Source organism: Thermothielavioides terrestris, chromosome 4 (assembly GCF_000226115.1).
Source record: "Thermothielavioides terrestris NRRL 8126 chromosome 4, complete sequence".
NCBI lineage: Eukaryota > Fungi > Ascomycota > Sordariomycetes > Sordariales > Chaetomiaceae > Thermothielavioides > Thermothielavioides terrestris.
The window spans coordinates 3767749-3790678 of NC_016460.1; the positions used below are offsets into that span (position 1 = coordinate 3767749).

Genomic DNA, 22930 nt, shown 5'->3' on the forward strand with positions numbered 1-22930 from the left:
TCCCTAACCATGGGCCAAAGACCTGCGTGGCAGCACCAGTCTCGCATGCACTGAGTACGGAATCCGTAGAGCCTAACTGACTATCTGATCGCCAAACAGTCTCATCCCACGCCTTCCTGCACAACGAGGATCCCAGTCATGAACTGCAGTAATGTGTTTTCTCTGCTTGCCATCGGCACGCACCAGGGTGCCGGCGTGATGACATTTGTGCTGACAGCGGCCGCGCTCTTGTGGTCTGCGCGCCGCTCGGTTCCCGCCTCAGCTATGGGCCGCTTCTGGCCACAAAATATCTGGGGGAACTAGGTAACCATGGGTATCTTTAACGCCTGCCACTGGTGAAAGCGGAAATTACGTGCCTCTTCCTTGCCCTGTTCTGAAATCCATCTTGTCAAACCCCAACCAGCGCTCAGAACCCCCCGCAACCCAGAAGCCTCCTCAACACCGCCGGATACGCGGCCTCCCCTGAGTTGATTAGACGAAGCCGACGCTGGTGGACAAGCATGACGCACGCTCCTAGGCGGCGATGTCTACCAAGTTCTCGGATTGGAAAGCCGGCGCAATCTCATCCTCCTCACCATCATCGAGATTCAGAAGTTGGAAACGGTTGGGGACCGCCGAGAAGGGCTTCTTGGGCGGAGCAGTCTCCTTCCGGACCTTCGGTGCCGGCTGAGGGTACGGCTGAGCACACTCATCGACGTCGTAGTTGATCTTCTTGCCCTTGTATCTCCTATCGACCGTGTCAGTTTCTCAGGTAAAGGGAATGGCTCGGCCTATTGTTCTGTGCGTACAGGCGACTCATCATGCACTGACGCGCGTAGATGGCATTGTGGACCGAGTTCAGGCTGATGTAGCAGTTGCCGCGGTTGAACTCAACCTTGATCACAACTAAGTTGTGGATGTGATCGAGATCCTCGCGGATGATCTCCTCGGTATGTCGGCTGTCGTACCCGACAAGCACCAGATTGCGGCTGGCGCCCATGCTGATCTTGTTTGCCACATGACCCGGGAGGAGGAACTGACGGTCGCTCCACTTGATCTCGACCTGATCCACGAGTTAGTCGCCTCCAGCAGCGCCGCCATAGCCGAGGCTAACGTTGACCTACTCGCTTGTTCCTGATGTACAAGTCGTGCCGGCGGACGTGATCGTAGAACTTCTTGGCCTCCGCCGAGTGGACGAAAGAAACGGTAGCAGAGCGGTCGTGGCTCCGCAGAAAGACATCCAGAAGCATGCCGCCACGCACGGCATTCGTGATATCGGCATGTGTCGTGCCGTCCGCGAGGTTGAAGAGTTGGATTGTGCGAGCACACTGCCGCTCAAACTGCGGACGCTGGCTCTGAGACTTGACGTGGTTGGCACCGGTGGGGCCTTCGATAGGCGATTCCATCTCGCTCGCCACGTTATCGTCCTCGCCCTCTTCGTCGGCATCGGCACTGGCCGCCCATGTAGAGCGTTCGGGATCCCGGCCTGGGGGGCTGTCGTGTGACACTACTTTCTGCGGGGGTTGGGCGGCAAAGGGAGGCTGCGGGGTGGACGTGTACAGGCGAGCACCCCCATCTTCGTTGGGGTCGGGCCTGGCGTGGGAGGCCGCCTGGTTGTGTCCCGCTTGGATTGTCTCGTCGTCCTGGCTGAGAAGCTGTTATCCATTAACGGTTGTCCCGCCCGATTACCCATCCTCGCGAGCGTCGGGACCATACATCCACCGTCTCCTCTCCTACACCGCCGCGAAGAAGATTCCGCCTGAGGTTCGCTGACGTTGTGTCAGTCTCAGCAGCTCCCACTCGAGCGTCCCGGGCTGAAGCTACCATATTGCCTAGCGAGCAATGTGAGGCTGTCATATTCGGCCCGCGAAATGACCACGGAAGAGAGATGTCCGTTGGGTTTGGGTGGCTCGGTATTCTTGGCGACATGTCAGAAGCCTCGCCAGAAGAGAAAGTCAAGAGTGTCTTCGACGTACAAAATGCGTCCTGTGTGTGCGCGGCAATGACGCGTGTTAGCTTCGGACCACTCCTCGTTGGGGAACCTCATTCGCCCATTAGGTCGCATGATGGTAAGGCCGAGAGAGAAAGAAAGGAAGGAGAGGGAGGGGCGTACGGACCTTCGCAGGGTATCGAAATAATCAAGGTCGGACCTGACCTCGGCGCCGGTCGACGACATGTTGTCAACGACCCAGAAGGGAGGAAAAAAAGCAGTGAAGAAGAAGAAGTGAGTGGAAGTTGGAGGGGTAGTCTGGCCCAGCCGATGGCGACGAGCCCGCCCAGAAAAAGCGGCAGCCCTCTCAAAGATTATCTGTTGGTGCAGGGGAGGTACAACGGGCGATGATGGGATCGCAGCTGCATCACTTGCAGCCCAAGTGACAAGGATCCCGCGCTCCGGCCTATCACGGGCCGCGATAGCACTAGGTAGCCTCGCGTGTGACACTCTGCGGCGGCAGGCGGCACTGGGCACTGGCAACATCTGGCGCGCTAAAAACAGGCACACGGACCACCACTTTATTATAAGTAAGGTAACTTAAATGCCCAGCTTCGGCCGAAGTTCAGATCTTGGTTCCACACAAGGGTCGTTGCTTTGCACCGGAATCTTGGTTACAGTGGCCTCGGATTGCTTGCAACTGGACTCCTGCGAGGAAGAACCGACGCTTCAACGCGTAGATGGTTTCTAGCAGTATCTAGCAAATATCACAGCATTTCACTCGAAACGCTCCTGGGCGGAGCCGGTTTCGATGGCGGAACCGGGTTTCGCTAGCCGATGAATTGTTCCATCAGGCATCGGCATAACCAAGGCTCGGGACTTACTTCCTACTCCGTGATCGACGAGGTGCCTACCAAGGTAGCTACTCCGTACCGTGCTTCTCAAAGAGACTGCCTGTCGCAGGTCGATCAGTTATCATGGTGTCCGTGGGAGAATCGCGCCAAGGACACCAGATCTGGACCACCCAAGCAGCTCCACGGTACCATGTTAGTTAGCTGCCGCTGTGTGTGTGTTGTGTCTCGGTGTCCGTATGGCTTGAATGGATAGCGCAGCAGATTCAGGTGCGGACAGTTCGGCCTGCGCTGCTTCCAAGGCGATGCTGGCCTTCCCTCTCCCGCCGCGGCAAGACGGCTGAAGCCAAGCTCTTCAAGCTGGTCCGGCGTTCTGGATGGTGTCTTACGCACTCTCTCGCTGTCGGCTGTTTCCAAGTTATGGCGTGACCATGCGATCTGCGATGCGGGTGCGGCGGATAAAGTGACCTGATCGGCTGGTATCAGACTTTCCAACGGATGATGGTTGAAACGCCCGGGCGGGCTAGCATGCCTCGCGCTCGTGTCGAAAATACAATACTTCGTACGGAACCCCCCAAAACCCAGACAAGAGAAAAGATCTAAAATGGCTGTTTTGGAGCATGGTCATCGCCCTAAACATCTGACCGCAGCCGCTGCCAACGGCTGGCTGGTGCATGACATCGTCGGACCACTCGGTTGGACATGGTAAAGGCATGGTAAGCAAAGATCGAAAATCTGTCTGGTATGTGGATTGAGTCCGGATGGCACGCTGAAACCACTTCAGGGATTTGAGGCTCGGTTTATTTTGGTCTTGGTGTCGGCGGCAGAAGCTCGAGGCCTCCACCATGCGGCTAACGGATGGCGAGGTAGCAGAGGGGCAGCAGCAACCCTTGTATGCGGCGTACCGACAGAGAATTGCGAAGTTGCGAGTCCACCGCTGCCCGTGTACGACACATATCCCGTTCCGGTATGGATAAGGCGCCGAGAGAAAAGAAAAGCATGGAAAGACAACTACGCGGCGAACTTCCGGGGCACCGGTATTTGAGGACCCGTTGGCAGCCGCGATCGTCCGGCATTGAGCGAGATCCGCCGGAATGGGCAGCGTGATGGGAGGGAATTGGATGAGGTATGTTCGGGCGGGGAAGATTCTCGTGTTCGAAACATCCTCCAAAAATGCTGTGTAATGCTGGCGTGGCACATGCACACTGCCCTCCATCTCCAGCGGCTGCCCCGCCAAATACGAAGGGCGTCAGTGTTTGGCTGGAGCCGCCAGTTGGGGATTCCCGGGCATTCTTAGGTGATACGCAACTGGTTGACCGGGATTGTGGGAAGCACTTCCCACAAGGCATCTCAGGCATCATTACCAGGGCAGGGGCATCCGTTACAGCCCCACAGCCCAGAGTGGCGCAGGCATTGTACTTAGACATACAGGCAGACGCAAGGGTGGAGATTCCAGCATCAATCAATCAATCAATCAATCAATCAATCAACTAATCTATCATTGCATCCTACACATCGTATAGCATTTATACTACAATTTGGTGCCTACTATACGATCGAACTGATAGCAACATCGCGATCTTCCTCGCCTTCGTCATTTCACCTACGGTAGAACCTTTTTAGCAACTAGCTAGTTACTCGTAACCATGTACCAGTTGGCGAAACGCTATACCAGTTAGCTCGCGATATAGCTATGCTAGACTCGATGGCATCTCGCGTAGGCGAGCCATTGCCTACCTCTATACCGACGAAGACTATAGATCGGTAGCTCAAAGCCTAGCAACTACTATAGTTCTACAACTCTAGGCACGCTTATATAGCTATCGTAGACTATAAGGATCTTAATTATATGTGTTCGCTCGTCGAAGATATATACTACGCTATTATAGACTTACTATTGTAGCTATTAGCCTAGGAAACTAATAAGCAATCTTTCAACGCCTTCTATACTTAGTAGAAGACCTAGTAGCTACTGACGCCAACAACGTTATTGGCTACTATATTACGGTTAGCGTTGTAGTCTACAACGCCTTCTAAACCTCTAACGTTATATTCTATAGTACCTTCTATAGCTTTAACGTTATCTATATCTACTACGTTGTTACTAGTAACGTCTACCTAGTTAGACGACGCTTTATAAGCTTAGGCACTATCTACTCTATAGCAACTATAGCTATCTACGCCCTCTATCGAACTAGGCACTACCTACGACTATCTATCTATTGGCAATACCTCCGAAGGAAGTACCTAGAAGCTTTATAACCACTATAGTATATCCACTAACACTAATACTTATAGCAAGGAACCTAAGTACTATCTATAAGTTATAGCCAACAACTATAGCAATAATATCGAGCTTAACGGCCCTTTTACGGCTATAGCTATAGCGGAGCTAATAGCCACTATATTCCACTAATACTGCTAGCACTAAAATACGGATATAAGCAACCTCCTAGTGGCAGCTATAGAACAGTAAGCGTAGCTACCTTTGGCCAACGGCACCCTTAAGCTAGCCGATATAGGCTACTTCGACCCCTTTGCTATAGATCCTTCCAACGCTAGCCTAATCGCCAATAGAAAAGTCAATAAATATACTGATATATTCCTATTCTACGATCGCCTTGCCGACCTAGCCGTAACCTATAGCGACGACGCTATACGCTATATCTAGACGTAGTACCTATAAGGTCCTACGTTGGTATAGTACTTATATATATTGACCAACGAGGACTGCGAGCTCCTCTATACTATAATTATTATAGCTATTTGCAATAAGCTTAAAAGCCGCTTTAAAATCGACTATTTAGTCGTCTTCGATACGCTTAAATAGTTATAATTTACCTTGGTAGACATTGCTAACGGCAAGGACATTATAGCCTTTACCTAGACTATAATGCGCTATACAAAGGCTTGTGATATAAGCCGGTATAGCCAACTTATTATAGTATTCGAAGCCTTTGATGGCGATATCTAGAGCGAGCTAGATAAGCTAACGCTATCTACCAAAGTCGACGCCTTCCTCTGTTAAATCTAGGAGCGAGAAAACGTTCTTCGATAATGCGCCTAGCACTACCGAAGGCCACCTTTATACCAACTATATTAGCTACTATATCGACCCCCCTTCTAAGGAAGAGGTAGCTACTAATAGCAAGGTTATCGCTAGCCGAATAATAGCCTACGAGCATTGCTATATCGCCTACTATATTAGCTATATTAGCCAACGCTACTAGCGTAGTAGTACAACTAGGATCCTAGACTATCGAATCAATAGCCTAACAATCAGTTGCTACGATAGCCACTAGTTCTAGAGAATCGTCGCCTCCTAGCACTACTGTAGCGTCAATAAGGCTAGTAGAATAGGTAGCAACATCCTAGTAGGCCTATGCCCACCTTCTATAGCGATATATATTAGTAACCTAGCGTTGAAGATGCTTCTAAAGAGGAAGATCAATTTGGCCTAGCGGACTCCTTCTATAGCAACGCACTATTCCTAGATAGCGAATATTCTATTACTCCTAACTAGCTTAACGTATTAGAGGAGCTATACCTACTTAGCGACTCTGTTGATAACGAAGTCGTTATATAGTTTGTAGCAATGTCTATTGGCTCGGTATACTACTATTATAATAAGACCTTCCTCTCCAACAATAAGTTGATAGCCTATATCTACGCCGACTATCTTAAGTAGCCTTGGCCTAGTAAAAAGATTATATTCATTGATATAGTAGACGCCTAGCCAGCGATAAATAACCTAATATACCTTTCCAATATCGTCGATCTAAAAAACGAGCCGTGCCCCCGCTTATAGTAGGCAGAGCGAATAGCGTAATATAGCTTATAGCTATATAGTCGCCTATAACTATTATTCGGTCAAAGGTTGACGCTACGCTAGATCGAGGTATCGGCTTCGGCTTCCGGTTATAGACCTACTTAAAGATTAACATTATACTAAGTACTAACCGCCTAGACGACCTTTAAGAAATCTATATAGATATAGGTTGTATAGCTATACTTGTCGACTAGCATTGGTTGATGTTACGGACCGGGCTGTACCCGGGCTGGGTATGTGGGGGCTGCGCCCAGGATCCGTGGCGGCCCCGGGGCGGACCCGTGGCGGGCCCGCCTCGCGCCCGGAATAACGTCGGCCCGAACCCACTCTACGAGCCCCTGAAAACTCTGTACACAAGGACCGTAGCCTATACTTCTCCTTTTCCTTTCCTTAAGGTAGTTGAATAGAACATTGTACGCTTATCTGCAAACGCTATAAGGCTAGTATATTACAGTTCAACTACCTTCGTAGATGGAGCAGCTATTACTTTTAGGTGTAGACGAGAGTAGTACGCTAGGCGTTTCGACGTCGGTACCGAGTAGGCTAGACGCTACTATAAACAACCTAGGCGTCCTATAGGTCCTAGACCTAGATTAGGTCCGTAAACACTTCCAACTCTTGTAGGAGACGATTGTATATTAGAACGTAACTATTAAGGAACTTCGTATAGCCTAGATTGCTGTAGCTCAGACTATGAACGCCCTCGCGGTAGTAAATACCTAAGCTCCAACGACTAACATCGCGGCTCTAGTAGCTCCCTAGACGTAGTGAAAGCGCCTCCCTATAGGACAACCCTTCGACGGTAAAAAGGAGCTCTTTACTGTCTAGAGGGCTACAATAGTATATATCCTAGTAGTGGACTAGGACTTTATCGGGGGTCCCTAGGACCAATAGATATTTATTTAGAGGAACCTTAGCTAAGGGGTCTAGGCCAAGGTCGTAGCCTTCTATAAGTTGGGAGGACCTAGCTACAACTACGACCTAGAAGCGTTTCTTAAGTATCTTATAATAGTCTATATAAACCTCTATAAGTAGGTTATAGCCTTAATAGAGCTAGATATACTTCGCTAAGGAGACAACGAGCCGTTCTCCTCCTTCATTGTTCGCTTTAAAGCAAAGCTATCGAAAGCTAGAGGACTTAATTAGAGCAACGAAGTACGACTTATTAGACTATAACGATGCCTCTCCCTAAAGTTAAAGTATATCGTAGTAGGATAGGGGGTCCTATAAAACGATTATACTATAGCCATTGCGAAGTACTACGAGATCGCTATCGACCTAGAGGCCCTTTGCCTAGAGGAACGACATTAGCGGTCCTAGGGTAAACGACCTAGGCCCAACATGGACGTAGAGAAGAATACGAATAGAGATATACCGATAACTAGGATTAATACGACCTACACTGCCCTAGCCTAGGGGGAAGCTAATAAAGGTTGTAGAGGAAAGTAGTAGCGGAACAAAGGAAAACGAGGTATAAACGTGCTATAGGCGAAGTAGGTAAGTAACGAGGTATATATAACGCGCTAATAGGCTAGAGCCTATATCTGTTATAAGCGCTAGGGCTACTTCGTAGCTACCTATCCCTTCGCCCTAGCTAAGAGACTAGCTCCTTAGGTCGATATTAATAAGTTAGAGGCTAAGGAATAGGTAGAGGAGGACTCCCTCTCTAAGGAGAAGGAAGGAAAAGAGTAGCCCTTGTACAAAGTCTTGTATAAAGGCTGAAAGGACCTAGCCGCTTATAGAACGAGTTTATAGAGATTAGAGAGAGAATAGATAAGCCCCTCTTTCTTATCTCTATTTTTCTGAACTCCTCTAGTTTTATAAACGTATAAATAGATAGTAGATGCTAGAGCTATAGAGCTATTAGCGAAAGAGTATATTAGAGGTTAAGGATCGAGTAGATAAGCCTATCGACTCCCTATACCCTAGGTATTATAGTCAAGGGAGTGCAAATTACAAAGAAAATCATATATATCGCCTACGTTATAATAGACGTCGATAGGTAGATCAGTGCTACTACATTCTATATAGTACTAGGGCTAGCCTACAACATTATATTAGGGCTCCCCTAGATGAACTATCGTAGGATTGTACTAGACCTAGCTAATAGGGTCCTTACCGTCAATTCGTAAAGCGGCCTATAGATACATAAATGCTCCTTATAGTGGAAGGAAGCTAACGCTACCCTAATCATAGGCGCGATATTTGTAAGCTTAGCCTATAAGGTATAAAGGAAGAAGTCTAAAGGGGTATAAGATACGTTCCTTGTCACTAGTATCTACGAGATGACTACTATACTAGGAGTAGCCGTCTCCTAGCCCGATATCGACCTAGACCCAAAGGTTGCTCTACCAAAGGAGCTATATAACTTCGCCGACCTCTTCGACAAAGAGAAGGCGAACAACCTCCCCCCCTATCGAGGGAAGGCCAACCATTATATCCGTCTTAAGACGAGCCTAGACGAAAAACCTCCTAAGCTCCTATAGGGACCTTTGTATAATATACTAAAGGACTATCTCCTAGAGATTTGAAAGTAGGTCGTAGACCTATTAGATAAAGGATAGATCTAGGTAAACTCCTTATCGATAGCCGCCCTAGTCCTCCTTGTAAAGAAGCTAAAAGGAGGATAGAGGTTCTATATAAACTACTAAGCCTTAAATAAGATTACTAAGTAGGACTAATACCCACTTCCCCTAATCAAGGAGACTCTTCGGTCCCTAGCCAAGGCCAAATGGCTTATAAAGCTAGACGTTAGGGCTACGTTCTACTGTATCTAGATAGCTAAGAGGGACAAGTACCTTATAGCGTTTTATATAAGGTTCAAACTATTCGAGTAGCTAGTCTACCCCTTTAGGCTCGTAGATACTCCTACAACGTTCCAAAGATATATTAATAACGCCCTTAGTCCAACGCTAGGAGACTATATAATGGTATACCTTAACGACGTCTTAGTATACTTGAGCAAAAGCCAAAAGGACTATATAAGGAAGGTATATAAGGTCCTTCGAAGACTAAAGGACGTAGGCCTTAACCTAGATCTTAAGAAATATATATTTGTAGTAAAGGAAGTTAAGTATCTAGGGTATATTGTAGAGGCTAGGGTCTATATCCGCCTCAACCCTAAAAAGATCAAGGCTATCTACGAATAGGAGGCACCTCGTAAAGTCTAAAGAGTATAGAGCTTCCTAGGATTCACTAATTTCTATCGCGACTTTATTTTCAACTTCTCTAAGAAGGTAGCCCCATTAATATATCTCACCTATAAAAACGTCCCCTTCCATTAAAGCAAAGAGGAGCAGGACGCCTTCAACATACTTAAGGCCACGTTTATATCGGAGCTGATCCTCGCCCAATAGGATCCTAAAAGAGAAACGATCGTAGAAATGGACTATTCTAGTATAGCACTTAGTAGATACTTGTCTTAGCGGGGAGAGGATAAAGTTCTTTACCTTATAGCCTACTACTCTACAAAACTAAGCTCTACCGAACGCAACTATACCATCTATAACAAAGAGCTATTGGCTATCATCTTATATCTCAAGGCCTAGTCGATAGAGCTTCAAAGTATAGCGGCCCCCTTCACTATCTTAACCAACTATAAGAACCTTAAGTACTTCACCTAGCCGCGTCCAATCAATGAACAGTAGGCCTAATAGGCAAAGACGCTCTCTCTATTCAACTTTAAGCTAAAGTACTAGCTAGAATCCTAGGCCTCGCACCCTAATACACTCTCTTAGTGTAAACAAGACGAGCCTAAAGATAGCTAGTGTATCGCCTAGCTACTCCCTCCAATTAAGATATACTAGACTAGTGTATAGGAGGAGGCTAGGTTACCTATAGGAGAGACGCTCTTCAAGGACAAGTAGCTTATAGCCCTATAGGACAAGGGTATTGTCGAAGACGAGCACTATACTTATCGGCTCTAGGCCATTCGCAACGAAGCTTAGAAGTTTCTAAAAGAGGCGAACATAGTATAAACCTAGATCGTAGACTACTCCTTCAACGCGTAAAGCGCGCTCCAGTTCTATAGCCGTCTCTAGCTCCCTATATAGAAGCCCCTAACTACTATAATCATCTAGCGGATCTATAACTCAACTATATCGAGATACCTAAGGTATAACGAGCTATTTAAAATACTCTAGAGAAATTACTATTAGGACCTTATATCGTCTAACGTAAAGCGGTTCATTAGGAACTGCAACCAATGCCGCTAAAGCAAGATCTCCTAGTAGCTATATTAAAGGCTTTTACAACCTCTACCTATCCTTAATCGCTTCTAAAAGCAGATCTCCATTGACTTTATAACCGACCTCCCTACAAGAGACAAGGGGGCGCCTAGCTACCTTATAATGATCACTAACCGCCTCTCTAAGTATATATAGCTCAAGGTAATATACTCGATAGAAGTAGAAGAGTATACCCTCCGGTTCTATAATATATAGTAGCGCTTCTATAGGTTCCTAACTCAAATTATAACCGACTATAGGTCGAACTAGTTGAGTAGGTTCTAGACTATACTATATAAGGCAATAGAGGTAGAGCAACTCCTATCGACTTTTTACTATCCCTAGACGAATAGAGGAACAGAGTAGGTTAACTAAGAGGTATAAGCTATCCTCTAGATCTTTATCTCCTTTATATAGTACAACTGGCCTAAATACCTCCTAGCCTACCAATTTGTACTCAATAACAGGGACTTGTCTATAACTAGGGTAAGCCTAAACTACCTCCTCCATAGGTTCGACATAAGCCTTATACAACTTATTACAATCCTAATGGCGCCTATAGCGACCCTAGAGGGCTATACTACCAAGTTCCTCCACCATCTGAAGGAAGGAATAGAGTAGACCTAAGCAGCTATCGTATATATATAGCAGTGGTAGTAGACGAATATAAACCGCTCCTACTACCTAGCTAAGAGGTTTAAAGTAGAAGACGAGGTATAGCTCTCTCTATACAATATAAAGATGAACTGCCCTAGTAAAAAACTCGACTAGCTAAATACCAAGTACAAGGTAGTCGTAGTACCTACCCCTTTAACGGTAACGCTTAATATACTAAATAGTCTATACCTAACCTTCTATATCGATCTAGTTGAGCAAGTAGCCTCCGATCCACTCCCTTTATAGAAAGTCATAGATAAACGGCCAGACCCTATATAGGTTACGTCGAAGGAGGGTATTCCTTAGCAAAAGTACAAGGTAGAGGTGATCCTTAAAGCTTAGAACGCTAAAAGAAAGGGAAACAACTGCGACGTATATATCAAGTAGATAGGTTATAACAAACTAACGTAAAAGCCCCTAGAGAACTTCTTAGATACTACTATACTCGACGAGTTCAAACGGGAATAAAGAGACGTATAATATAACAATAGGCTAGCGTTGAACTAGAGAAGAAAGGGAAAACGCAATGTTTATATATAGACTACCCTATAAGAAACGACAACGACAAAACGAATATAGCTCAATAGTACCACCGAGTATATAGTCACTCTAATACGTCTAGCTATAGCTTTATCATGAAAAGACAACAAAAGAAATATAAGTATAGGAAGATCCTAATACACCAACTAAGTCTACTTCCTCAAATATAGGTAGTCCTCTAGCCTTACCCTAGCGTCAACCCTATAGTACTACGGAATACCTAGGTATAAGCTAATAGGAGGCGAGGTCGGTAGCCGACGTATAACCTACTCTAGGATCTCTAAGGCAGGATAGGGGCGAATATTAAAATTGCTACAACTACTCTAGTTAATAGGTTGGTTCGATAAAGGGTCGAGGTATAGGATAAAACGGGGACAAGGCTACAATAGGAGACAAGGCTATCTCTAGCCCTACTCTATAGCCTCTTCGTCTCTAAACAGTACTAGGTCGTTGGTAAGCGAGTATATAGCACCCTTATCTAGCGACGAGAGCACCTCTACAATCAGCTACCTATTAGACCCGCTAGGGGTCTAGGGAGGAGGATTAACATATTCGTAGCGGACGTATATAAGGTCCTTAATAGACGAAGACAAATAGCGCTAAGGACGTAGGGCGAAGGGGACTAGGGCAATGTCGCGCCTAGTGGGAGTCGAACTATAACCGCCCTATAAAGAAGGGCCGGACTATAGCGAACTTAAAACATAGTCGATAAGACGGTTATTAATATTAACGATAGTCGTAATAGTATCGACCAAATAACGTATTTTACGCTAATAGGCTTCCTCATTACTTATTAGGCAATAAGTCAAATGGACGGCTAGCTAAGCAGAGGCGTCCAAGGAGGAAGCGGGCGAATTGTAGGGCACTAGGGCCCTATAGCGGCTTAGCGTAGCAGGGGAGGCAACTAGAGTCTAAGAGACAGTACAAGTCGAGGTCCACTCAGTAGTAGATAGGGGAAGCAGTACTAGCTAAATAGGGATATAGTATACCTATACATTGTTAAAAGTAGTCTAGAAAGACTAAGCTAGCTTCTAGAATTCACGTTTAAAGACTATATAGCGGGTAGGCTATAAGCTCGTCTTCTTCTAAGCAAAGGTCTCGATAGCCTAGCCTATATTATATACCTTAAGAATTTTCTTTAGACTGGACTAAAGACAAAGGTTTATTGCCTACAATATAGAGTCCTACTTATACGTCGTATAGGCCCTACGACATTCCTTATAGGATTTGCTACAACTAGGGGTATATTCGACCTTAATGCCACTAAGGAGGCGAGCAACGCATTATATATAGAACTCTCCCTTGTCGGGGAGCAGTTCGTTTTCCTCATCGTCGAAGTCTCCCTCAACAACGAACTCATTAATCAATAGCTTATTATTCTTTTAGCGATTATTTCAGTTCTATAATACTGTAGTTAGTAAGCGACTTAGGTCTACAACAGGATTATCCTAGAGGCACTTACGTTATAGTCTTCGTTATTATCGCTACTAGGATAGCGGCCTACGCCCCTACCTCTAAGAGCAGCGGTAGCGACTAACATTTTAGCGATCCTATATATAAACGCGACGAGCGAGTTTTAGGAACTATATCGCTATTGGGGCGAGGGACGAAAAGACTCTGGCTAGAGCCGAGGCGGAAATAAGTAGCGCGTTCGAGGATATAGACAGATACGTAGAGAGAATATAGGAGGAGGGGAACGTATATAAGGCGAGATAGGAGGACGTTGTTAGCGTGTAAAGAGGAAAGAAACTAGATCGTAAGAGAGGAGGGGAATATATACATTGAATATAGAAGGGAAACGCAAAGAAGTCGGGTTATATAAGAAGAGGGGCTTTTAATAGCGATAAGCGGGGTCGAATTGCGTATAATTAGCAGGTATACCTAATATAGCGTAGTTGCTCTATATAAATGCGTAAAGAGAGGAGGGGGCCAATTAGCGGCTTGCTAGGGCGATGTAAATAAACAACTCGAGCTTAGGCAATAGGACGGCTATAAATAGCAAGACCTCAGTGGGCAACTACCCTAAACCCGACTACGCCGATGCTCGATGCGGCGTCGTATATACCTTATCTCGACCGCCTAGCGGGGCGGGGGGGGTATATTACAGACCGGGCTATACCCGGGCTAGGTATATAGGGGCTGCGCCTAGGATCCGCGGCGGCCCCGGGGCGGACCTGTAGCGGGCCCGCCTCGCGCCCGGAATAACGTCGGCCCGAACCCACTCCGCGAGCCCCTGAAAACTCTGCGTACGAGGACCGTAGCCTATACTTCTCCTTTTCCTTTCCTTAAGGTAGTTGAATAGAACATCGTACGCTTATCTGCAGACGCCATAAGGCCAGCACGTTACAGTTGACTACCTATTACCCTAACGCCGTTACTAGGCACTACGCTAGCCCTTTAATAGTCTATAGCATTGGTTTAGATATATATTCTAGCCTCGATTACACTATCATTGACTTTAATTTCTAAGGTACCTTGCCCTCTAGCAAGCCTACTATCGCTAGCTTTATATATAAAGTAACTATCGTCAACGACCTTTGTACTAATATATTATTGGGTATAGATTATATAACTCCTAAAGGCTTTGACATCTTACTCTCTTAAGGTACAGTTATTATTAATTCGTATAGCGGTATTTGGATACTAGTTACTACTAGACGGTATAGAAGACTATACCGCTTATATATCGTTATCGCTAAGTATCTCATTATTCTACTATATACTACTACTACTATCCCCGTCGACTATAGTATCTATATCGACAACGGCTAAACCCTTCTTTTCGAACTAAGTATTTTAAACCGTATCTTAGTCTTCGTAGCGGTCGCCGACTACTATATATCCTCTATCGTTGTATAGAACGACACTAGCAACCCTATTATAGTCCTCGAAGGCTACTAGATCGGTACTCTGACTTCTATTATACCTAGATGCTAGGCGTATATAGTAGACGACCCTATAGCCGCTAAGCTTACTATTAAAAAGCCACTGCAACCTACGAATAAGCTACGACTCTCGATAGCTAGCCTCGACACCGTTAAATACCCCTATAGCGTTACTATCTATAACCTTCTGCCTAATGAGCTTACGCCTATCTAGTCACTTGTAACGGAATACTAGGATATGTTTAAAGACAAGGGCTTCGTTAACCTCGACTAGGATCAATAGATATACGTTAAATTACACCTTAGTTGGGAAGCCTATATCCCTAAGAAATACTATATTTATCCTATTAACGCTAAGGACCGAGCTATCGTCAAGGATACCGTTACTAAGCTCAAGGCTACTAGCAAGGCTACTAAGACCTGTTTCTAGGTCCCCTTTTCCTTCCCTATCTTCGTTATCTAATGTACTATGCCTAATAGTATAAGGAAAGGCTAGATAGTAGTCAATATCTACTTGCTTAACAAAATAGTCCTCCCTAACGTTTACCTCGTTAAATTGTAAGACGATATTATAGTATAGCTAGCTAATGCAAAGTATATTACTATCCTCAATATAATGGCTTTCTATTACTAGTGGTTAGTAGACCCTAGAGATAGATAGGTCTTTACTATAAATACTATAGAGGGCTAGTATATATTCAACTACGTCGTTATAGGTTACTATAATAACAACGTATATATATAGCGGTAGATGGACCTCCTTCTTAAGGACATTGACGCTATAGATATATATTACGATAACGTTGTTATTAGGAGCTACGAATTCGCTACCGCTAACGGCCACCTTGCCCACCTTCGCGCTATATTCGAAGCGCTATATAAATACAACATCTCTATTAGCCTTGACAAATCGTTTATTATATTCCTTAGCGCTATAGTACTTAGCTAAATAGTCAACAGTATAGGCATGTCCACTATAGTTGAAAGGCTAGTAGCAATTATCGTACTGGAGTTCCTACGTACTCTCAAGGACCTCGAGTACTTTATCGGCGCTACCAGCTTTATATAGTACAATATACCACTCTATTCTATCCTTATTGCACTATTATAGCGATAGAAGATAGCCCTCTTGAAAACCTATAACTATAAGGGCAAGCAAAAGTCGTAGTTATACGCTATATAGTTGTTGTTACCAACGACTAAGGAACTTACGTCTTTCGAAGTGGTTAAGGTAGCGCTCTCCTATAATATATCTATTACCTTCTTCTACGATAGCGATCCCCTATATATAGATATCGATGTCTCCTAGTACAGTATTAGTACTGAAATCTACTATATCGAGCCTATAGCAATACAAAAGATCCTTAGCAAGGACGATCTTATCGCTATATATCCTTTACGTACTGCTATCTAGCCAATTATATACCTGTCGTATACGCTGTCGCTTATAGAGCAGAAGTACTAGCCTACCGAGATAGAAGTCCTTAGTCTAGTATAGACATTTATAAAATATAAGAGGTAGACGATCGCTATACGTTCTACGCCTATCTATATCTTTACCGACTATAAGGCTATCCTTGGCCTTAACAATACGACTAAGGATATTATATCCTCCGCCTTGACAAATAAGCGCCTTATCCGCGCTATAGAATACTTTAGTCAATACAACCTCCATATTTTCTACAAGCCTAGCAAATACTATATAGTGCCTAATACGTTGTTATAAATGCTATTAACCAATAATACTATAGATCTAAACGCTATAGGCGGCCTTAATGACCTTCTGGACGACCGTATAGAACATTGGGCGATATACACTAGTGAACCGTTATACCTACTACCTATCTAGGCATTCCTTGAACTAGCTATAAACAAGGATATTAGTCTTAGCATTCCTATAGTTAGTATAACCTCTAGTATAGTTATATTAAACATCTATCTAGACTTCGTCAAGCGGCTACAATAGGGTTATCTCGAAGACCCTATCTAGAAAAAGACCCTCGTGGTTGTCAATTAGAACAACGCCTTTATACCCGAATATAGGGCGACCTTGCTGTTCCAACTATACTGTAGCCTTCTCTAGAAGATAGGTAGCTAGGTTCCCTACCTCTATATTCTATATATTTATATAACAGACATCTTAAACGCTATTTACAATGGCAACTACTATAGATACTAAGTACTACGAGTATACTTTAGTAATTTCTTTATTCGTTAGCCTATAAAAATAGTCTATAAGTACGTCGACGCCTACCTTAAATATAAGGCCAATGATATCTGTTACTACTAGCTATATAGCTCTCTATAACTATTTATTAGCAACGAATGCCTATACTATATAATTACTATCGACTTCATTGTCAGCTTCCTAAGTTCGATAGAGAGCTATAACGCCGCTATAGTCATCGTTGATAAGCTTAGTAAAGAGATCTAAATCGTACCTAGCAAGATTATATAGACCTCTAAGGACTAGGGCAAACACCTACTCTACTGGCTTATAATAGTAAACTAGGGCCTACCGAAGATTATACTATTAAACAGAGACCTAAAGTTTATAGTAGCACTTTAGTAGACTATCTAGTAGTCACTAGGTACTAAACTGCTATATACTATAGTATACTATCTAGCTACCGATAGTTAGACTAAGTAGATGATCTAGACTATTGAATCGGCTCTATAGTACTATATCTAGGCCCTCGATGACTTCTATAAATGGCTAGAGATTATCCTACTTCTCTAGTTCGAATATAATACTACCTATATAGTTATAACCGGTATATCGCTTAACGAAGTTACTAAAGGCTTTAACCTAGTTACTATTGCCAACGTTATCGTTAACTATAACTTAAAACCAATAACGCTATTGCTACAACTATATCTAGACGTATACGACGCTATCGCTATTATAGCTATAACGACTAAATACTACTACGACCATCGCTATAAAGCACGCTTCTTCAACGTTGGCGACAAGGTCTAGCTATACCTCTATAAAGGTTACTCTATACTTATAATAGATATTATTAGTAATAAGTTCGACTAGTAATATATAGGACCTTTGACTATCCTAGAACGAGTTAGACGATTAGCCTATTAGCTATAGATACTACTATTATAGAAGATCTACAACGTAGTTAGCATTGACTATTTAGAGCTCTATACGTTCGACCTATACAGTAGATAGCTCCTAGTTATCTATCTTGTCACTATAGCCAAGTTGTATATCAACACTATTATAGTGTAATAAGAGTGTAATAGCAAGCCCCAATATCTCATTATATACTACGGATTAGGTAGAGAGTACGACCAGTAGGTCACTGAGGACCATTTGGCGGCTATAGCGCCGCAAATGCTGTAGGTATAGCGAAAACACCATCAATAGTATTATTACCACATCGACGAGGGCGTCAATCTTTTTGTGTAGCGGCAGATTGTGGGAAGCACTTCCTATAAGGCATCTCAGGCATTATTACCAGGGCAGGGGCATCCGTTACAGCCCTATAGCCCAGAGTGGCGTAGGCATTGTACTTAGATATGTAGGCAGACGCAAGGGTGGAGATTCCAGTATCAATCAATCAATCAATCAATCAATCAATCAATCAACCAATCCATCATTGCATCCTACGTATCGCGTAGCATTTGTGCCACAGGGATGCTTCCAGCAGCGTGGCATGGTCTGGGCACAGCCGGGGGTTGCGGCGCTGCCCATTGGCTGGAAGGCTCCGGGCCCATCCGCCAGGCCAGTGGGCCAAACAACTGTCGGGCTCTTGTCGAAAGCGGCTCGAATCTCTGCATTCCAATCGTCTCCCGATCAATCTGATCCTGTGGCCTGTCACTGCCTCCGCTGTTTCTTCAAACACCACGCTCGCTTCTTGCCCGGACGCTCGCTTTCTCTGCTTTTCGGCGACTTCGAACTCTCTGTCTGCCTCGCCAACATACCTGTTACCTCCGGTTCGTCCGGTCTCGCCTTAAGTTTTCTCTGCCCGGCCAATAATAGGGGCTCTCCCGACAACACCCCAGTGCCACGTCCTCGACCGGGCCACCCGCCCATCGAGTGGAACACACCCTGCCAAACTCTCTGGCGTCGAACAAGACTGCTCTCAGCTGGATCGAGCCTGGCCCTGAGCGGAACTGAAATTTGGGACTCCGTCCGCGGCCTCGTCGCCTTTTGGTCGTCAGGTCGAACTGCTGCCGGATCGCCAACATGAAGTCTTCACTCTCCGCTGCCCAGTTGGCGGTCACGCTGCTCTCAGTCACTCGCGCGGTATCTGCCGTGTCGTGGCCGACATGGCTGCCGGAACTCGACTCTCTGGTCGTCCGCCGGGACGATTCGTCATCTCAGGGTAAGCATCGGGCCTGGAACACTTTGATTCTTCGCGGTAACCTTATTGAACTGTAACCGGCAGACTCTCCGTCTCCCACCCCGACACCGGCACCCACGGCGTCCGGCGACAATAACAATGGCGACTCCACCAGCTCCGGCTTCCCGCTCATCACAACAAATCTCAACACAGGCGGCATAACCCCCACCGGCTCCGGCACCGCGCACGCGACAGGCAACCGCACCAGCAGCCACGCTCCCAAGAAGACCCAGTTCAACCCGCAGGACCCCGCCGGCAGCGTGGTGATGGTGACGCCCGCGGCCACGGACGGGCTGCAGCTCTACAAGATCGGCGACTACGTCACGTGGGGGTGGAACTACACGAACCTGCTGGCGGACCCGACGGCGATCGACCTGTACGTCAAGTGCAGCTCGGTGGCGCAGCCGTGGACGGTGACGCAGAACATGTCCTTCCAGGAGCCGGGCAGCTTCACCTGGGACACCAAGGCGTTCCAGAGCAGCCACGTCGCCGACCCGCTGCTGACCGAGATGTACACGCTCGTCATCGCCGACGCCGACGGCGGCATCAGCGCCACCGCCGAGCCCGGCTACCTCGCCCCCTACTCGGGCTTCACCTTCGGCCTGTACGAGCCGCAGGAGTACCACGACACCGGCGACGGCTATCAGTGCGCTTCGTGCAGCCGTGCCGTGTCCGGGCTGGACCGGCGGGCTGTGGGGGTTGCCGTGGTGATGAGCGCTTTGACGGTGCTGAGCTTCACCTGGTTTGTGGCCGGCTTTGGAGCGTTCGTTTGACGCTGAACCTGATGGAGGGGTGTGAAAACGGAGAATTTGTGTGTGGTGCTGGCTAAGAGGGACGGGGTTATATGTCTTGTAATATGTTCTCTGGTTCTGGATAGGGTTGTTTAGTGCTTCACTCTAATACGGTACGCAAAGAGCGGGAAGGCGTCGGATCATGTTGTTTGCCAGCATTTTATTTGGGATCATTATCGTCGGGAATGTTGATTCAAAAGGGGAAGGGAAGTAAGTCGAGCGAGGAGACATCTGATGCATGTATCTCTTATGTTACGACAACTGCATATATAGCGAACAGCCTAGGGAAGCGCATCTCAAGAGACTTCTAATCTTTGGCATTCCACGAGACGGATTGAAGGCTTCTTATGATAAGGCTGAGCAGGAGGCAAGGAGTAACAGCATCTTATCTGACTTGTCATTCATTCATCGTCACTACCACCGCCACAGGCGACGTAGGCACCCGCCCGCATCTTACACCATGCGCAGCGAGAACCCCCCACCCCGCTCCTCCTTCTCCCGCCCGGAGAAGATGCCGCTGAAGTCGACGGCGCCGAGGTCGGCGGCCCGCTGACCGCGCGCGGGCGCGTTGGGCGTCTCCCGCCGCCGGCGCCGTTCCTGGCCCGCCTTGCTCGGGAACGTGGGGAACATGGCCTCCTGCTTCGGCTTGGGGTCCTGCCGGAAGTACTCGTGCGCGAGCATCTCGCGCGCGCCGGGGCGCCGGTCCGGGTCGAGCGAGAGCAGCGAGCCGAGCAGCGCCGCGCCCGCGGCCGTGAGCAGCGGGAACCGCGCGCGCACGGCCGACCCGCCGGCGCCGGGGGTCTTGCTGCTGGCGCTGGGCGGCAGCCGCAGCGCGCGCGCGTTGGGCAGCCGCCGGAAGCCCGGCCAGGTGTCTTCGGTGGGCACGCCGCACAGCTCGAAGATCTTGGCCAGCTCGTCCGCCTCGTTGCGCCCCTGCAGCAGCGGCTCGCGCGTCAGCAGCTCGCCGAAGATGCAGCCGACGCTCCACATGTCGATGGCCGGGCCGTAGCGGGTGGCGCCGAGGAGGAGCTCCGGCGCGCGGTACCAGAGCGTGACGACCAGCTGGGTGAGCTGGGGCGGCGGGTCGCCGACGTAGCGGGCCATGCCGAAGTCGGCGATCTTGAGCTGGCCGCGGTTGTTGAGGAGCAGGTTGGACGTCTTGAGGTCGCGGTGGAGGATCCAGTTGTCGTGCAGGTAAGCCACGCCCGAGGCGAGCTGCTGGAGGAGCGTCTTCACCTCGGAGGCGAGGAAGGGCTCGGGCATGTCCTCGAGGATGGACTTGAGGTCGTGTTCGACGAATTCGAGGACGAGAAAGATGCTGTCAGCGCGCGCCGGGCGTTAGTTGATGGATCCCTCGGGAGACGGGAAGAAGCAACTGTACTTTTCAATCCTGCTCGTATCCTCCCCCACGACCACCTCCTGCAGCTTGACCACATTCCGGTGGTCGCAGTCTTTCAGGATTTGGATCTCGCGCAGGCCCGTGACTGGCAGTCCGCTGCGGTCCTTGGGATCGATCTTCAGCCTCTTCAGCGCCACCACCTTGCCGGTGGCGATCTCCTTGGCTCGCGATACCCAGCCGTAGGCGCCCTCCTCGATGTCGTTGAGCTTGTCGTAATTCTCGACGCTGCGACAACGACCGAACGCGCCGCCCTCGAAGCGGAGCAGCTTGGGGGCGTCGTTGCTCGCATCGCGACCCTCAGCAGTCTGGCTTGTCTCGCGGTTTGGCGATATCCTCCGCCTCTTCGCGGGGGGTCCGTTTGTGCTATCGGCCTCTTGCTGCGCAGCAGCCGTGGCGGCAGCCTCTCGAGCCTGTCTCTCGGCTTCGAGTTTGCGGGCCTTCTCGGCCTTGAGGCGCTTCTTCTCCTCCTTTTCCCTCTTTAGCTGGGCCTCGAGAGCGGCGTCGGCCTCGTCGTCCGCCCAGCGCGACTTGGCCTTGCTCGCCATCGCATTGGTGGGGGAAGTCGTCGCCGGTGGGGACAGAGTGTGCGCGTCATCAACGCCGACTAGCTATTGAAGACCTCACAGTTCGCGGCGGCGTCTCGGACAGTCGTCTGTTGGAGATCTGCTGAGTGTTTTGCATCTCAGCAGTTCTCACAAGGGTTCGTGCAGGGTTGCGAAGGCAAGGTTGCCTGTGTGTGTTCCGTATTTGGAGATTTCCTGGTTGGTCAAAGCTTGAGCGCCGCAAGGTATGGGAACCTGGAAGTTCACATGCAATCAGACAAGCCCTACTGCGTACGCTACACTATGCAACTATCGATAATACTGGAACTATTGGGAAGGCATGGCAAAATGGGCATTCCAAATAACCATGTCGGCCCCGATTTCAAGGCCTCTGAAGCGCTCCGGTGTAACTCAGATCAGGCCTGCGTGTTGTCACCCTCATCAATTTCACCAGTTTAGAGGGATGATTATGTCTTGGCGGGCACCAAGAGAATAAGAAAAACGAAAGTGACGGGTTTCACGGGAGACAAAAGAACATTGCAAAGTCGTCGTGAACAAAGGATACATTGGAGCCAGATGCAAAACAAATGACCGACCCAGGGATCGAACCTGGCACCTTCTCGGTGGAAGAACTCCAGTTGTGTCCAACTTTTGTGAACGAGACGTGATAACCACTACACCAGTCGGCCTTCGGTGCTTAAAACCTCCGGGTGAGAGGCTTATCGCCGGGCAGGTGAGGGTTGCTCCTCCTACAGGGGGTAGTTTATAGAATTGGTTGAGATTGTGAGCTCTGCCGGCTCGTTAGCTTGGTATGCAAGACCATGATCACTTTTTGATCTTGCGAACTTCCGTAGATTTTCTGCAGATTGCCCGAGAACCAGAAAGACACTTACCAACCAGGGTGTTGCTGCTTCCATGGTTTTGACTGATGGCTTGAAGC

The 22930-nt window shown here is 47.6% G+C and overlaps 3 protein-coding genes and 1 non-coding gene across 4 annotated transcripts; 1 reads left to right on the forward strand and 3 right to left on the reverse strand.

Moving 5' to 3' along the window:
- Nucleotides 1-513: 513 nt before the first annotated feature.
- On the reverse strand, nt 514-1806 carry THITE_2146571 (uncharacterized protein; the record flags this gene model as incomplete). The annotated part of the gene is made up of 4 exons (XM_003655892.1): nt 514-727; nt 789-1042; nt 1104-1634; nt 1804-1806. 4 exons carry the CDS (start codon nt 1804-1806, stop codon nt 514-516), a joined length of 1002 nt encoding a protein of 333 aa, XP_003655940.1.
- Nucleotides 1807-18720: 16914 nt separating this feature from the next.
- THITE_2171085 (uncharacterized protein) lies at nt 18721-20378 on the forward strand. The gene is made up of 2 exons (XM_003655893.1): nt 18721-19240; nt 19304-20378. The coding sequence occupies exons 1-2, from the start codon at nt 19102-19104 to the stop codon at nt 20029-20031; spliced, it is 867 nt and encodes a 288-aa protein (XP_003655941.1). The 5' UTR covers nt 18721-19101; the 3' UTR covers nt 20032-20378.
- Nucleotides 20379-20502: 124 nt separating this feature from the next.
- Nucleotides 20503-21993, reverse strand: THITE_122220 (uncharacterized protein; the record flags this gene model as incomplete). The annotated part of the gene is made up of 2 exons (XM_003655894.1): nt 20503-21367; nt 21431-21993. 2 exons carry the CDS (start codon nt 21991-21993, stop codon nt 20503-20505), a joined length of 1428 nt encoding a protein of 475 aa, XP_003655942.1.
- Nucleotides 21994-22578: 585 nt separating this feature from the next.
- THITE_t116 lies at nt 22579-22679 on the reverse strand. The gene has a single exon. It is a non-coding gene; the product is annotated as a tRNA-Val (tRNA).
- Between the last annotated feature and the right edge of the window lie 251 nt (nt 22680-22930).

Bases quoted from the DNA above. Each gene is read 5' to 3' on its own strand.
- THITE_2171085 (XM_003655893.1), top strand. From the start codon at position 19,102: ATGAAGTCTTCACTCTCCGCTGCCCAGTTGGCGGTCACGCTGCTCTCA. The intron at 19,241-19,303 runs GTAAGCATCGGG...TGTAACCGGCAG, and splicing joins GGACGATTCGTCATCTCAGG to ACTCTCCGTCTCCCACCCCG.